This window comes from Cherax quadricarinatus, chromosome 67 (assembly GCF_038502225.1).
Source record: "Cherax quadricarinatus isolate ZL_2023a chromosome 67, ASM3850222v1, whole genome shotgun sequence".
Lineage (NCBI taxonomy): Eukaryota > Metazoa > Arthropoda > Malacostraca > Decapoda > Parastacidae > Cherax > Cherax quadricarinatus.
The window spans coordinates 10,103,682-10,122,459 of NC_091358.1; the positions used below are offsets into that span (position 1 = coordinate 10,103,682).

Below are 18,778 nucleotides of genomic sequence, written 5' to 3' on the forward strand. Positions count from 1 at the left end.
ACTATTATCATATTTATATAAAGCACTAAAACCGTGTGGGTCACTCATTGCAAGAAGTTGTGGAGGCTCGATCCTCCGTCTGCTGAATGTGACTGATCCATCGATCCACACACACACACGTCGTGTGGGGTTCGAATGCTGGAATTGGGTATAAACACACATCGGACAGCTGGTAACCTATAATTATGAGTACCAAAGGAGGAGCACCAAGCCTGACCTGTCTTCTCTCTAACGTCTTGACTTGAACTGCCATGCCATGCCCGGAGGGCAAGCAGCATTCAAACATCATGCTATGGTCAGCAGAATGACTCCGTAATGGTCAGTGATCACATAGGGAGACAGTGAATAAGTAACGGCTGGTATGATTCACATACTACTAGCACTACTGGTAACTGATACTACTAATAGCTAGGCAATACTAACGTATGGTGTCCTAAAATACAGCTAACACAAACTAATAAGTTGATATTGTAGCAGACAACAGAAATACATTTTAAACTATATTATTCATCTATACAGGTTATTTACATTTAATGCCAACTCTGCTGGGGTGAAATTTACATATGCAGAATGGTTATCATCTCTAGGAGGATCAAACTCTGTTGCAATGGCCAACTCATGCCATGGTTGAAGCAGATCTGAATTGGTATTTACAAATGATACTTGAGGATTTCTCAATACTTGTCATGTAAGCAGGGAATAACGACATTCAGGTTGATTGTCTGAGTATTAGAGGTAGAGAGTATAGAGTCAGAAGGACTGTCAGAGTCTGTCACATTAGTCTGGGTAGGAACATCAACACATACTAATTTCATATGATCTAAATGTGAATCTTTATAATGACCAGTACTAATTTCTCTAACCTCATACTTATTGCCATTGATATGTTCAACTACTCAATAAGGACCAACAAAGTTTTGGTCGAGCTTAGGCATAGCAGATGTTTTGTTAAAGTTAGTCAGCATAACTCTCAAACCTACTTTAATTTTGGTCGGCTTTGTCGAGTATTAGTGACTCTTGTAAATTCTGCTGTTGATTTATGAAATGTTTCAGGGATTCTTCTAAAAACACTTTGAGCTAAGCTGGTACGAGTTGCTATAAAATCATCAGGGTTGTAATTTGGTTTCGGGTTGGATTATAACAACTCATAAGGCAAACGCTTATCTACACTGTACAACTCATAATGTGGAATGTCACCTAAAGAGGCACTGTAAGCAAAATTTATTGCACACTGAACATCAGGTATGACTTCATCCCAAGTTTCACTATTGGGGTTGATAGTGGCTCTCAAGACATCAAGTACTTTCTTAATTCATTCCACTAACCCAGTGGTTCCCAAACTGGGGGTAAATTACCCCCTGGGGGTAATTTAACCATTTTTGGGGGGTAATGGAGGGGTGACAGAAAAAAGTTATGAATTCTGAAAATCAAGAAAACAATGCGGTACCCGGTATGAGGATTATTGTTAACTTTGTCTTAGTATATAAAGTTGTAAAGTAAACCTATTATAAGTAAGTAATAAAGTTAAACCAAATAACAATAAACATCAAAAACTAATATATAGTATTAGAAAAGAAGAAATATATAGCTAAGTGTGTGGAAACCCAAAAGTATTTTGACAAGTATGCTTCAGGACAAAAGTCACTCAGTAGCCCAGATCGACCTGTCCAGTACGCGTCACTCACTTCCTGAGGCTGCCTCTATTTCACACTGTCAGTTTATCTGTGAGCATCAGCCGAGGTAGACATAAGCTGGTATGTATGTGTACTGCCCTGTGCAGTATATAGTTAGTATTTACCCACTGTTACTGTGAATTTGTAGCTATTATTAATTTTATATATAATGTATGTGTGGTTCTTACGTTTTCAATGGTTTTGCTAGGATTAGCAGAGTATGCGAGGCTGTATACGTTCACTTTTAGCCATATATATCAATAATAACAACATTTTGTGAAAGGGGTGACATGCTTTATGTGGCATGTTAAATTGGGTAACAAGCTGAAAAAGTTTGGGAACCACTGCACTAACCCATTGCTGGCAGGATAGTGGGGAACAATGGTTGATTTAGAGATCTTGTACAAAGTACACAAACTTTCAAGAATCTCATTACAGAATTCACCTCCATTATCGGTTACTAGGGACTTAGTAGTGGTATGCCTGCAGATTAAATGTTCTTTAAATGCTTTAGCTACTGTCTCTGCAGTCTTATCTGCAATAGGAATTAACTCACAGTATCTGGTGAAATGCTCTACCATAACACACACGTTTGTTGCCCTGGAGGGAACAATGGAAATAAGTTAACAGATCTAGCGTAACTCTTTCCCATTTTTCGCTAGTAATTGGATACACCTGGATGGGATTAGGCCCATTAATACTGCCTTTATGTTGCAAGTAGACACTACATTTCTTAGCATACTCCAAAATATCAATTGCCATACGAGGCCAGAAGTGTTTCAATCGGCCTCGTTTTACAGGACAATCCATACCAGGGTGTGCAACACCTGGTACATCGTGAACTAGCTGTAAAGCTACATTCACTAGTGACTATGGAATTACTAACTGGTATACCCGTCTGCTAGGAGTACCCAGCTCGGCTGTGCAATACAGTAATTCTTGGTTCATGACAAAGTCACTGGTGGGTGCTGGTGGCTTCACAGTTAGAATATCTTCCTGGAGCAGGAATCGAATCACACCAGAAAACATGTGATCTGTTCTTTGAGTATTCTTCACGTCCTCGGCACTAAATGGAGGGTTTGCAGTTACTATACTAACATGTCGAAATAAAGTATCTGCGACTACATTTGACTTGACAGGTAAGTGTTCTAAGGTAGGGTTGAACTCTTGGATAGTCAAGGATCATCTGGCTAACCTTCCAATAGGTTGTTTGTTCTGGAATAAAGGTATCAGTGGAGCACGATCTGTCAAGACATGAGCAGAGTACTGATATATGTCTCGGAAGTGCTTTAAAGGCCATACTATTGCTAAGGCTTCTTGTTCAGTTACTGTATAATTACGTTTATCCTTCGTAATGACTCGGCTAGCAAGTGCAACTGCGTTGTACTTGCCATCCGTCTTTGAGCTAGTACGGCACCTATGCCAACTGAACTAGCATCAGTTGTCAGATAGAAAGGCTTAGAAAAATCTGGAAATTTCAAAACTGGAGCAATATTAGCTTTTCTATGAGAGTTTGGAATGCTCTTTGTTGATGGAAGGTTCAAACGAAAGGAGCATCTGTCTTAAGCAACTCAGAGGAGCTGCTATGGAAGAAAAATTGGCAAGGAAAAATCTATAAAAACCTGCTAAGCCCACAAAGGATCTTACAGTATCAGCAGTTTTGGGAGATGGAAAATTTAACACTGCAGTTACTTTACTATGGTCAGTCGTAACCCCTCTAGGAGTGACTATGTGACCAAGAAACTTGATTTCTGATCTGAAAAACTGACATTTAGACAGTTTGATCTTTAAATTGACTTCTTCAAGGTTACCAAGTAATACATCAAGTCTTTTCAAGTGCGTATCCACGTCTTCAGACATTACAATCACATCATCTAAGTACACCATAAGTGCGTTACCTATGAGGCCTCTAAAAATATTAGTCATGAGCCTCGAGAATGTGATAGGCGAAGATCGTAACGAAGGCCATATGGAGGAAGTGATAATGACCTGTAGAAATGGAAAATGCGGGTAGCTCTTAGCTGTCCTCATGAAGAGGGACTTGCCAAAACCCTCGTAACAAGTCCAGGGTCAAAAAAACTATCTCTGATATTACGTAAAAGGTCACCAAGTACAGGAAGTGGGAAGCGAACTGGAATAGTTTTCGCATTAAACTTCCTAAAGTCAATCACTGGACGCCAAGTACCGTCCTTCTTAGGTACTAGAATCAAGGGAGTGAGAGATGGTGAATCAGTAACGGTTGGTATGAGGCATGTACTACTGATACTACTGGTAAGTGATACTACTGACACACACACACACACACACAATGCTCACTCACGCACGCAGGCACAATACCTGCACACGCACCTCATTCAACAGCCCTTCCCAAGTGATAGACCCTGGAAGGCAGGAATCATTAAAGTGGAACGTGAAGAATTAAGAGGCGGAGTCAGGAATTCTGGCTTGACTTTTACAATCCCATCTAGACGAGTGCAGTATACAACAAGCGTTTGGTTTACAAGGAATTAAACTACAACAATATAGTGACAGCCACTATTACCCTCCTGTCTGTTCATGTAAATCAGTGACTGGAGATATGTCAATTAAGGTAATGGGAACAAGTCCATTATCTGTCTTAGTGTTGGAGGTAATGACATTGGGAAGGGCAGGAGAGAGGAGCTGCTGGATAAGTACAGGTCAGCCATAGAAGTAGTTAGGTCTAAGGGAGGGATCCCAGTCATGTGTAGCATCTTGCCTAGAAAGGGAGTGGGCAATGAATGGATGTCTAGGGCAATTGGTATAAACTGATGGCTAGACAGGTACTGCAAGGAACTTGCAATCCCATTCATTGATAACTGGGACCTATTCTTTGGCAAATGTGATATGTATGCAAGGGATGGGGTTCATCTCTCTGGGGATGGAGTGACTGCTTTAGCCAATTCGACTGAGAGGGTAATTGATGACTTGTCTAGGAATTTAAACTGATAGATTATAGAGGTATGGGTGTTTGTGGGGAAAAATCAGGCTGCAGCATTAGGGTTAAAAACAGCAGTTATTACCGGGATGCCTCAAGGATATGATTAAAAGACAATATTCAAAATAAAGTTGCTAGTAATGGCAAATCAATTGATCAACAAACAAAGAGAGATAGTAAAGGGCAACGAGTGACTAGCTCCCTTAATTAAGGTTTACTATACAAATAGTAGGAGTCTAAGAAATTAGATAGATGAGCTAAGATTACTTGCAAGTGTAGGTAATATAGATATTATTGGTATAACAGAGACCTGGTTCAACCTGAAAGATAGAGAAATGCCTTCTGAATGCAACTATTCCACACTGATAGGGTCAACAGGAAGGGTGGTGGAGTGGCGATGTATGTAAGAGAAAATTTAAATTGTCTTAGACATGATATAAGATTAGAAACACCGAACACAGAATCGGTTTGGCTACAGTTTCTCGAGGGACGTGACAAATTAATTTTGGGTGTGATTTATAGGCCCCCAAACCTTGATAGGGAGTGCAGTAAGCTGTTATGGGACGAAATTCATAAGGAATCTAGATATGAAAATGTGATAATGCGAGATTTTAACTTCAGACAAATTGATTGGAACAATATGACAGGAAATCTCGAGTCTAGTGACTTTCTTGATACGGTTCAGGATTGCTTTTTAGAACATGTGACAGAACCAACTAGAGGAAACAATCTGCTAGACTTGGTTCTTGCCAACAAAGATTCACTAATTAATAATCTTGAGGGAAGTGATCACAAATCACTTAGTTTCAATATATCATGGAATTACCCAGACAACTGCAATCAAATCTCTGTCCCAGATTTTCGCTTGGCCGATTTCATGGGACTGAAAAATTACCTGGGTGGGCTAAATTTGGATGTCCTGACTATGGGTCAGGTAGGTGATCTTGGTTGCCAATATGACGTTTTTCCGAGCATAGTTCTAGCTGCCCAGGCAACTTCTGTTCCAAGTAGGGAAATTAGATCTAACAAAAATGATCCCAAATGGAAGAACAATAGATTAAAACATCTCACTGGTCAAAAGAGGCATATATAGGCGTATCAAAAGAGGGGATGGGCAGTTAAGAAATCAATATATTCAATTAAAGAGAGAAATAAAGAAAGGAATAAGAAAAGCAAAAAGGGATTACGAGGCTAAGGTCGCAAGGGATTCAAAGACTAACCCAAAAGGGTTCTTTCAGGCATACAGAAGATTAGGGACAAGATTGGCCCACTTAAGAGCAACTCTGGTTAGATCACTGACAGTGATAAGGATATGTGTGAAATTCTCAATGCCTACTTCCTCTCAGTTTTCCCCCAGGAAAATACTAGCGATATTCCTGAAATAATAGATTATGTAGAAGAGGATGATGATAAACTATGCACGATTGCAGTAACTAGTGACATGGTCCTCAGACAAATAGAGAAACTAAAACCTAACAAATCCCCAGGTCTTGATGAACTGTTTGCAAGGGTGTTAAAGGAATGTAAAGAGGAACTTAGCATACCTTTGGCTAATCTTTTTAACATATCACTACAAACTGGCATAGTGCCAGTTATATATATATATATATATATATATATATATATATATATATATATATATATATATATATATGTCGTGCCGAATATGTAAAGCTGGTCAATTAGCAAGAATTCATTTAAAATTAATTCCTTTCTAAAATTTTCTCTTGTACGTTTAAAGATATATTTTCATTAATGTTAATGTAAAAATTTTTAATTTTGCTCCAAAAGAATCTTAGAAAACTTACCTAACCTTATCATAACAAGAACAATTTATTTTAGCCTAAGCCAACTAAATATATTTTAGATTTGTTTACAATAATTTAATATTAAACACAGTGAAATATATTTTTTTCGTTAGGTTCAGAATGATCTTGGTGAAATTATTGCATACACAAATTTTCAATTGTCCTATATGGCAAGATGAGCATTGCTATTTAAGCCAAGATAGCAAGTTCTGCCTATTCAGCATATATATATATATATATATATATATATATATATATATATATATATATATATATATATATATATATATATATATATATATATATATATATATATATATATATATATATATATATTATATATATATATATATATATATATATTAGGTGACAGTGAAAAGTGTATCTGTTTGCATTTGACCTTTTTTTTAAACACAAAAGTAAACGTGTTGAATAAGGAACAGTTTACCTGGGGAGAAGACGAGTTGCAATTCCCACTCACTTGAGAAGGGAAAAGTTTGCATAGGGTCATAATCCCTTGACCTCTGGGGTCCCAACCCCGTGGTATTTACCCCCTCTCTTAACACCCACCCTCAAGCTATCTTTCCTCTCTCACCCACAACCTCATACCTCTGCTCTCTCACCCACAACCTCTTACCTCTGCTCTCTCACCCACAATCTCTTACCTCTGCTCTCTCACCCACAATCTCTTACCTCTGCTCTCTCACCCACAACCTCTTACCTCTGCTCTCTCACCCACAACTTCTTACCTCTGCTCTCTCACCCACAACCTCTTACCTCTGCTCTCTCACCCACAACCTCTTACCTCTGCTCTCTCACCCACAACCTCTTACCTCTGCTCTCTCACCCACAACCTCTTACCTCTGCTCTCTCACCCACAACCTCTTACCTCTGCTCTCTCATCCACAACCTCTTACCTCTGCTCTCTCATCCACAACCTCTTACCTCTGCTCTCTCACCCACAACCTCTTACCTCTGCTCTCTCACCCTCAACCTCTTACCTCTGCTCTCTTACCCACAACCTCTTATCTCTCCTCTCTCACCCACAACCTCTTACCTCTGCTCTCTCACCCACAACCTCCTACCTCTGCTCTCTCACCCACAACCTCCTACCTCTGCTCTCTCACCCTCAACCTCTTACCTCTGCTCTCTCACCCACAACCTCTTACCTCTGCTCTCTTATCCACAACCTCTTACCTCTGCTCTCTCATCCACAACCTCTTACCTCTGCTCTCTCACCCACAACCTCTTACCTCTGCTCTCTTATCCACAACCTCTTACCTCTGCTCTCTCATCCACAACCTCTTATCTCTGCTCTCTCACCCACAACTTCTTACCTCTGCTCTCTCACCCACAACTTACCTCTGCTCTCTCACCCACAACCTCTTACCTCTGCTCTCTCACCCACAACCTCTTACCTCTGCTCTCTCACCCACAACCTCTTACCTCTGCTCTCTCACCCACAACCTCTTACCTCTGGTCTCTCACCCACAACTTCTTACCTCTGGTCTCTCACCCACAACCTCTTACCTCTGCTCTCTCACCCACAACCTCTTACCTCTGCTCTCTCACCCACAACCTTTTACCTCTGCTCTCTCATCCACAACCTCTTACCTCTGCTCTCTCATCCACAACCTCTTACCTCTGCTCTCTCACCCACAACCTCTTACCTCTGCTCTCTCACCCACAACCTCTTACCTCTGCTCTCTCACCCACAACCGCTTACCTCTGCTCTCTCACCCACAACCTCTTACCTCTGCTCTCTCACCCACAACCTCTTACCTCTGCTCTCTCACCCACAACCTCTTACCTCTGCTCTCTCACCCACAACTTCTTACCTCAGCTCTCTCACCCACAACTTCTTACCTCTGCTCTCTCACTCACAACTTCTTACCTCTGCTCTCTCACCCACAACCTCTTACCTCTGCTCTCTCACCCACAACCTCTTACCTCTGCTCTCTCACCCACAACCTCTTACCTCTGCTCTCTCATCCACAACCTCTTACCTCTGCTCTCTCACCCACAACCTCTTACCTCTGCTCTCTCACCCACAACCTCTTACCTCTGCTCTCTCACCCACAACCTCTTACCTCTGCAATCTCACCCACAACCTCTTACCTCTGCAATCTCACCCACAACCTCTTACCTCTGCTCTCTCACCCTTCAGCTCCTTACCTGTACTCTACTCTTACTTCTGTTCTGTCACTTAAGCTTTTACCTCTGCTCTATCCCTTAGCTCCTTACTTTGATCACCCTCGCTTCTCACTTCTACTCAACCCCTCCTCCTGCTCCTTACCTCTGTTCCTTCCCATCCCTTCCCTCTGCTCCCATTCCTTGCTCATTACCTCTTCTCCAATCCCCTGCTCCTTCCCTTTGCTCCCATCCCCTGCTCCTTACGTCTGCGACAAGGCTCGGGAAAAACAAGAAGTCGGGTAATCATATTAATGTAGGATTTGCTTAGCATTGGCAATCTCTCGGTCCAAGAGGGAAATTGGATGGCAGCAGCGGAGGATCTGAGGCAGCGGCGGCCCCAAGATGAAGCTAATTGAAATTTCTCCAAAATTTAATATTCTTTGCTCGTCTCTCTGCCTGGAGCTCTTTCTTCATCTCACTCAATTCTGTCTATTTTTTCACCATTAAATTTATAAGAGCTGTTATCCTAGCTGAATCCCGCAGCTTGATTGGTAGCGCACTCGGCTCACACATTGAGGTCCAGGAGTCGATTCCCGGTACGGGTGGAAACCTTAGGACGTGTTTCCTCAAGACACCTGCTGTCCATGTCCGCCTAGCAGTAACACAGGTACCTGGGCGTTAGTCGACTGGTGTCATATCATGGGGACAAAACTGATCTAATTTGCCCGAAATGCTCTGCATAACACGCGGCTTTCTATATAGTATTATGTCATTGATGTCAGCTAGGTCTGTATACCTTGTACATGTACTTGTGGAAATAAAGATTATTATTATAAAGCTCGGTCTTATTTAAGGGATAGCATCATCCCAGAATATTATCGTAGCTCAGCTCATTTTAAAGCTCAACCTTATTTAAGGAAGAATACACAAATAACCCACACACGGAAACGTTTCCTCTAATATATATCCTGTACTGTACATAAGAGTCGTTTTCTACATCCTGTCGGTATCACCATACCATTTCTTAAACCAGTGTCTCGAGTGGAGGAGCTCAATGGCACTAGAAATGAGCTCCACACTTATACCGCTAAGAACAAAACAGATCCAATACACAAATGACCCGCACATAGGAGAGAGAGACGCTTTTCCTTCCTTATATGCGGGTTATTTACATATTGTTCAAGTCACGGCACTGAGACTTTCTTTAAATAAGATGCAGGATTGAAAAAGTGCGACTCCTTCTACAGATGATGATGATGAATCACTGAGCTTCTCAAGATTCTCGCAGTTTCTCAAAAAAAAAAAAAATGCAGGCTACAGTGATAAAACTGAATATATCATAGAGTATACAAAAAAAAAAAAAGAGAGAAAGAAGTCAGCAATAAAACTAAATCGAAAATACGTTGTCATTTACAAAACCCTAGACAAAAACCACATTCCTTTCTTTAAGGTGATGGAATTTACACTGATGACAATAATAAAACTGCGCATATACAAATGTGTTGAGTGACCTGTTAATCAGACCAAAGTTTTACAATCGAAATTAAATTTTTTCACGAATGGATTAAAGATGGAAAAATCCAAACAATTTTTCACTCGAAACCCTTCCAACATCTCCAAAATTTCTGACATAACCCTAACTCCACTCGACTTTGCTGAAGTCGCTGACAGCATAGTAATGCACCCTGCCCCAAAATTCCTCTAACTCCCTATTCACAAAAAAAAAAAAAAAAACATTATATCACATGCCTTAAATATCCTATTATGACGGAGCTCGTGTGATAATGTAAAACTCTTTCAAATATTTTGATAATTGTAAAACAGCAGCATTATAGAATAATGGTATGGTGATAAACAAGAGGAATCGTTTCGCCCAGATTGGCTTCTTCAGTACCAGTGAAGAAGCCACTCGTGGCGAAATGTTTCCTTCAATAAATATCCTGAACTATACATAAATTTAGTGTTTTTCCACATCAGTGAAAAGCTCTGTTCCTCAAGGCACAGTACTCGCTCAAATTCTTTTTTTTTATATATCCGACATAAGAGATGAAAGTCACAGCACAGTATCATCCTCTGCAGATATTAGCACTGTAAAGAGTGGCAAGAAGAAATTGGACAAGTATCTTCACCAGGTGCCAGATCAACCAGGCTGTGATGAATATGTGGGTCAGCGGGCAACCAGCAGAAACAGCCTGGTTGACCAGGCAAACACCAGACGAGCCAGGCCTATGTTTCACACCCATTTACCAGCCTACAACCCACCGCGTGGTGTTCCTCCTATGCCTGGAGCATGGCAAGAAACATCTGCTGGCGTGCGAGGTTATATACCGTGCTGTCTACTAGGCTAACGTGGAACTGGTGGCAGCTGGACCTACAGCAGGTCGTGACAAGAGCCACTGTTGGCTTACTGATTTTCGCCACAAGGTTAAACACCTCCCATCTTTTCTTGACAACAATGGCAACTGCCTAAACGACTGTCAACTTCTCCTTGACAGTGCCAGTGTAAACGACTGTCAACTTCTCCTTGACAGTGCCAATGTAAACGACTACCACATTCTCCTTGACAGTACCAGTGTAAATGACTGCCACATTCACCTCGACAGCAACCCCGCCTACCTGAACGATTCTCCTTTTCTTTGAAGGAAACACTACCCGTCTAAATGAGTGTCGTCTTTTCTGAGGCAACAATGTCTAAACGACTATCATCTTTCACCTGAAGGGAACACCACCAGGCTACATCCTTACTATCACAGTATTCTGCTTCACAACATTCACACGAGGTGTCACTATGCAAATATCCAGACAGCCTTATGACATAAATAACTCAGCATTCTAGCAAGAGCTAAAACACAGTCGAGAAGCCATAAAAATCTCGGTGCTGGAAGGAGGGGTAAGAGTAAAGGGGAAGAGAAAGGAGAGTAGAGGAATGATGAAGCATGGGGAGGAAAGGGAGAGATAAGGAGAAAGGGAAACAGAGAGGGGAAAGGGGAAGGAAGGGAAAGAAGGGAGTGATTGATGGAAGAGTAAAAGAAGGATGGGAAAGAGGAAGGGAAAGGGGCAAAAAGGGAGTGACTGATGGAAAGGAAGAGTAAAAGAAGGATAGGAAATAAGGTAAGGAAGGGGACACCGGATAAATGGAGATAAGAGGGAAGAGAAATTAGGGAGAGGAAGGATAAAGGGAATGAAGAAAGTGAAGATTATAGGAAAAGAGGGAGAGAGGGACAGAACATGAGACGGGGAGAGAGAAAATATTGGAGATTAGGGCTGTTCCAATGTATCAGTATCGGAGGGTATTGGATAATTTTGCTGGTATCGGTATCAGCAAAACTTTTGGTATCGACCCATCCCTATTGAAGCATACTTTAAAGCTACAAGACGATGGAAGAATCCTAGTAAAGAGCAAGCTAGGAGGAAACCTAGTAGAGGGAGCTAGAAGGATGCCTAGTACAGTGAACTAGGAGGAAACCTAGTAACGGGAGGTAGGAGGAAGCCTTGTAAAGAGGGACCTGGATGGAAACTTAGTAGAGCGAGCTGGGTGGAAGCCTAGTAAAGAGGAAGCTGAGAAGATGCCTAGTAATGAGGAAGCTGCGAAGAAGCCCAGTAAAGAGGAAGATGAGTGGATCAATCAAGCAGGGGGCCTGGTCTGGAACCGGGTGGCGGGGGCAATGACCCCCAGGAGACATCAAATGGTGGTCATCGGGTTGTCCAGTGGTAGATAGGCAGATGTTAACTGACAAAGATGCAAAGCTCCTGGAAAGTGAAACGTCCCCACAATAAAATGTCACGTTAGTTGCATCTGTGTCCATTTGCCAAACATTTTATCGGTAATTCTACCATTATTACTAAAGGTAGGCAGAAGTTCGTTCTGTACTAAACATCAGATCCGACAGTCTTGTGTATGCTAACCTAAATCCAGGTTGACTCACCCAGCTCACAGTTTCGTCAGATACACACAGAATCTGGTTCACTCTAAATTCACTTTTCCTAAACATTAAAGTTTTTGTTAGATTCCCTAACAAAGACACACTTCTTGTTCCGGTTGTGAAAGCCAGTAACGGTTCACTAGTTCAAAGAAATGAACGTCTTAATTTTTAGAGGGTTAACCCTTAATGATTCAACATGTGAATCTTCCCTACTTCAAAAAAAGGGTAACGCTGTAGGCCATTAGGCTTGCTGCAGTGTTCCTCCAGTCTTACGTTCTTTTGCTGCACGAGCAAGGCTTCAATTATGCACAACGCAGGTCATCATTCAACATACAACAGCCTGCGGGGTGATATCAACTCTTAATTAAGTACTGCAATAAGTTTTGTAGGGGTTTTGACTGGGCAGAATTCGATGACCTGTAATATTTTTTATTAATAAAGCATTAAAACGTTGGGTTATTCAGCGCTTTAAACATGAGGGACGGGGAGTAGGGGAGGTCCAGGATCAACCACCCTACCTTCTCTAAATCTCTTCAAATTTAGTGTTTAGGGTTATCTTAAGATCTGAACTTACGTTTGTAACCTTAGTTCAGTTTGATTTGTAGGTCAAAAGTTCTGACACAAGTCATTTTGAGGTCACGCGACGATAAGCATTTCCTTGAAACATTACAACTATATATATTTCGAATCGACAGAGTACAAGGATTTCACTGATATAATTATTTTCCTAGATGACCTACACAATTTAGCTTTTAATTATTTAACTGAGGTCTTCCTCTGACTTACCAGTCCGCCAGCTAAAAACTATCCAACATGTAAACAAAACTCACGCGTTTTGCTAGACCTCTGCGTACCTCACAGGTCAGCCACCTATGTACACAACATATTTATAAACCAAGGAGTCGAAATTCTTTTTCAGTCTATGAAAGTGTGAGCCTAGATTCAACCCCTAAGATAAAAGGCTCACCTGCTTGCAGTAGCGGAGGATATCCACCTTGTCCTTGAGACAAGTAACCTTTGAGTTGGCGTCGGTGACCCATCGTCCGGTCTGGGTCATGTACTGAGCGTGGTACTGGTGGTTGCGGCCCGCACATACCATGGCAACCTGGGGCTCGAACCTGGGCCCGGCCTCGCCAGCGGACACGCCACTCTGTAATAAAGCAAACTCTTTATAACCCCAGTGGTCGACAGAATTCTCTAGCATCGCATAAAAGCTGCACATAAATCATTAATACAATCATGCAAAATGTGGAAACGGGGTAATCCGCTTGGTGATAAACAAAAAATAACAAAATAATGTAGGACCTATATATTTCAGCATTCTTTTGCTCGTTTAATTTATGACTCCAAGTGGGTCTGTTTCCACTGACTGGTGTTTATTACAATACCAACATTGCAATGTAAAATATATATTTAAAGGAAGGGGAATAGTTAAACTCTCGAAACTGGCCACAGGTATACTACACAACTCTTATGGTGATAATAAAGGGAAAGTACTGTACTGTGTATTTCAACCTCACGATGAAAAGGTCTCTGTGTAAGGCTGAAATATACAGTACTTCGTTTGTTTTGTCTCCGCGTGTGTTTGTCTGGAGAATACTCCAGGGAATCCTCTCGTGGCTCTTGGTGGTCACTTGCGTCATCATCGCCCCTGACTATGAATGAATTCCCACTGCAATCTGTCATGTGACATGATTGTGAACAGCTTCGAGGGCTCTTCTAACCTCGGCCTGAAGCCCCATCTTATTTTTGATACAACACATGTTATAACGCTCTGGTATTTGTCATTTTTCCAAAAATACCCCACAGTCAACCTTGTTCTGCACATATATCTTTCAAAAAATGAGTATTATGAGAACGTTCAGACACTGACGATAGGTAACGTGAAACAGAAAGAACGTGTGAAAGGAGGATAGTTTGCTCACTGAGTCCCCGGCTCAACCACAATGGTACATACATTACTTACTCATTGGGATGCATGATGTTACTGTTCCCTGCAGTGCATGCTTAGGGTACTACACCACGATGATGTGCGCATATACACGTGCGCCTCCCTCACCTGTCTGCCCCTTGCTTAAAAAAAAAAAAAAAGATGCGAGGGGATGGTAAATGTTCTGCAACACTTGAAGGTGATTAGTTTTCTATGTTGGGAAAACGCAGAATCAGGGACCGGTGATCCTGTTGACGAACCTCCTGAGTTGTATGGCAGTTACCGAGATAAAATAAGATTACGGATCAAATGTAGAAATGCAAGTATTGTGACGACGTTTCGCTCAATGTAGAACTTTACCAGAACGAAACGTCTTCATAATTTAAACTTTCTCTGCATCTGTACTTTTTCTTCAATACAATTGACGGTACACACTTGTTTCCAAGATTGTGAACCAACAAACTATTTAATAACACAAAACACAAGAAGGAATACCGACTGAACTAGGCGCTCGGTAAAACACATCTTGAATATTTCCAGATTTAATTCCAAATTACAAAAGTGACGAACAAAGACGGTGGAAAGCGCAAGAAAGGGTAACTGAGATCCGTACCTTTATTAATAAACAAACCATGGAGGGGATGCGGGGTTGTTAAGACTTAAAAGCACTTGTCTCGTTCTCTCATGAATACGAACTCTCTTTTAACTTTTCGGATACTAATCAAATTTGATACTCAAAGAAATCTTTGATCAGCAGTCAATAACTTTAAACAGTAAAACTAAACTTTCAGGAATAAAAATGCAGCACAAATATGGTTAAGATTTCTCTGCAGTTATATAAGGATGAAACACACCTTGAGTTACTTCCGGAGATCACTGCCCCCGCGGCCCGGTCCCAAACCGTAAGTACTAAAACTAAGCAAATGTTTAATAAACAGCTGGACAAGCATTTGTATATATATCTGATTCTACTTAGATACTCTGCAGGGACACTGTGGTCAGTGAAATCTTGACGTTGGTTTAGGAACTATCTCAGGACAAACAGTTGACCGGGGAGAAGTTTATTGAGTTAAATGTTTCTAACAATTTCATGAACTGAGGTGTAACAGAGATAGGTGTAGAGCCCTCCCCTCCTCCCTCCAACTGCACCTTAGTATTCCACCTCTTCCCTTGCATATGTGTTTTATCTTCCCCTCTACACCCCAACATTCCGTCACTAGTGTTGCAAGTCTCCCCCCCCCCCTTTCCTCTTCCTCCCAGTGTCCCTTCCACACAAGTGCTCTCTTCTCGTATCTTCGTAGAAACTCCAGAACCCTAGTACTCTCCATCCCTTACACTGGTGTTCCCACATATCACCTTCCAGTGATCGACCCCCCCCCCTTCCGCAAATCAGTGCTTCCCTCTCCTCCCTCACCAGTGTTTCAACCCCACCACCACCCGTGTTTCACCCACCTTTCATTCACTGCACAATTTGCTTAAATAAATATGCATGTGTTTTGACTTGCATAGCAAGGCGACGTATGAGGCTTTAATCAAACGTGTTGTGTTTGTGCATGTGCTCACAAACACGTGCTTGTTGGGGTCTAATCACAGCTCCTGACCCCCCCCCCCAAAAAAAAAACAGTTTTGGGTAATATAAAAACACTTAGAGCAGAGCAAGCCAATCTTACGATGATGTTTCATCTTAATAAAGCCTTAATCTCTTCTAAGCGTCTTTGTATTAGCCATATTTGTGGACACAATGTTTCTCAACGAACCAGCTTGACTCATCCCTGGCCCCCAGGACCTATTGTGCCTTATTTGCGCCTATGTATCATACCTTTCTTCTTTTCATGTATCGTCTGTTAGTCTAGTATTTTTATAATAAACAAAAGTAGGTAATCGGCAGCGTGCTGCTACTCTTACTCTATGCAAGTCACACAGTGAGACCAAAAGCCACTTACGTTACCCTACCGTATTTCCTAATAGTTGATTGACTTCTTAAATCAGGTAATGAAATTTGTAAGCCTACCTGGAGGTTGTTTTGAAGGTAAACGCCCCCGCGGCCCGGTCTTCGACCAAGCTTCCCGGTGGATCAGGGCCTGCTGACATATGCCTGAGTTCAGATACTTAAATAGGGCTATGAGGATGCTGTAAATTAGTCTACTGTGGTATCAGTAGCTCCACGAGCTTCAAGGGTTTCGTTCCGGCAGGACTGGAGTTACTACTGCCTCAGTATGGCTGGGTGGGACTAAGTGGTGTCAGGGGGTCACGTGAAATGGTAACTGGTGGGTGGCAAGGAATAATTGAGAAGAGGGAGAGGGAATGGAATAGGAGAAATGCTAGTAGGGCACAGGCGGGGGCGTGCATCTCAAAGTACTCGCCTAGGTGCGTTTGCAGGAGTCTGGCCATAGCTCATGGTTTTTCCTCTCCACTCTTTTCGACCGACTGACTCCAGGTTTCAGACCTCCGTCTAATGCGTTCCATGTACCACCTGACACTGAAAATATAATTCTTAACGTCCTTACAGTTGATCTGTGTCTTTAAATGACATCTGTGTCCCCCGATACCCTTCTGCTTGTTTCCTACAGTTGTCCCACTCTAGTTCAGTGACTACTCTAGTGCTCTGTTTGTGGACCTGCCTCTGCTTCCGGCTAAAACCATAAGTCTGTTACGAAGTTTGCCTCTATTCTCTGCATTCCGTTCATGTGTGCGCGCATGCGAGAGAGTACGTGTATGCCGTCATGCAGGGAGTATGACTGAGGCAGATAAAACGTAAATTAGCAATGCGGGCAAGAATGCGAAACATTACTTCAATAAAACAGGTCCGGGATGCATATCTTTCACTGTGAGGCTGCAGTTGGTGAACCACATTGTTGCTCACAACTAACTCACTGAAGAAAACAAGCAATATATATAAACTTTGGCCCACACGTTTACCCAGTCAATTTGACCCCCAAATATGACTCGCCAGTTTTCCAGCCAATTTAGCCTGCCAATTTAACTCGCCAATTCCTCCTACGGTCGTTTTCCGAACAGACAAGACACAAATATGTAGGAAGGATTTACCCAGCACGCTGAGCCTAGATTATATCCGCCTGGTGACAATCTTTGAAGAAATAAATCCGGAACGTTACTACTTAATATCTTGGCTAAGCAATCTGGAGTAAGATAGTCGACATTCACGGCCTGGCCAGGTATCCCCAGCGACAGCAAGATATATGACGAAGCAATTTATTCAACATGAACACACTTTTATGTAAGCCAAAAAAAAAAAATAATTTTCCTCCCGAGTGACGTACAGGCAAACTGATTTTGATATTTTTTTTATCCTGGTCATTGGGGCGTCAACTATCTGGATTGGTATGTACTATCTCAACCTCTCCTTTAACGACCTTAAATTTCCCAGCATGGTTTCCAACGTTCATTTTATGTGTGTTTCCTGCATTGTTTTTAAATTTGTTTCCTATTTTAGGTTTGGTTAAAGAATAAACAAAAATGAACAAAAATAATAACCATATGGATAACACCTGTCAATGCTCAGTAATAACCTACGTGGAGACAAACTCAGGAGATTAATTGATCTGTATATTTCGACCCATAAAGAAGTCGAAATATACAGATCAATTAATTTCCTGAGGTTGTCTCCATGTGGGTTGAGCAAAAACCACATATTTAACCACAGATACGCAAAATAAAAGAAAAAACAAAACGACCGCGATACGTCTGGCAAGGAGGTGGGAATGGAAACCCACGAGACATTCAAATCTGAACATTTTTCACCGGTGCTGCGAGAATGGGATAACTATCTTTAAGACGGTATATTCACTCACAGGATGAGTAAGGTTGCCAATAGACTCATCCTTCACGGTACGAATCTAAAACCTTCTCTGGCAGCCTGGCCTGACACCACAACCAGACTATTCGATATTTTAACACTAGATATCAGAAACACTACTGGGACACGTGTAGAAATCATGAGGAAATTGGTCAAGAGGAAATTAGACAAGTATCTTCACCAGGTGTCAGATCAACCAGGCTGTGATGGATATGTGGGTCATCAGACCACCAGACGAGCTTGACCCATGGCCGGGCTTCGAGAGTAGAAAAACTCGGAATTCATCAAAAATTCGGAAAGATTCCTGCCCTCCAAATAGTACGCGCATTTTCCAATCCGTTGCAGGGTGTCAATCTGAGCACGATGTTCACCGATATCCAAATTTACGTCTAATTAACCGCCAATAAGATACATTACATAAACAAGAGGTTTACGTCTGGCTACAGGAGACGGCCGTCAACTGAGGAGTTGGAAACCTCAAGTTCGTTACCATCGTCTCAAGAGTCTAATTTTTAAATGAGGTGTAGAACTAAGGTTG

At 41.7% G+C, this 18,778-nt stretch overlaps 1 protein-coding gene across 1 annotated transcript in view; it reads right to left on the minus strand.

Moving 5' to 3' along the window:
- Positions 1–18,778, minus strand: part of Appl (amyloid-beta-like protein) — a 422,233-nt gene that overhangs the window by 211,384 nt on the left and 192,071 nt on the right. The window contains exon 2 of the mRNA XM_053792413.2: positions 13,461–13,643. Within this exon, the coding sequence (XP_053648388.2) occupies positions 13,461–13,643 (183 nt within the window). The remainder of the gene's footprint in view (positions 1–13,460; positions 13,644–18,778) is intronic.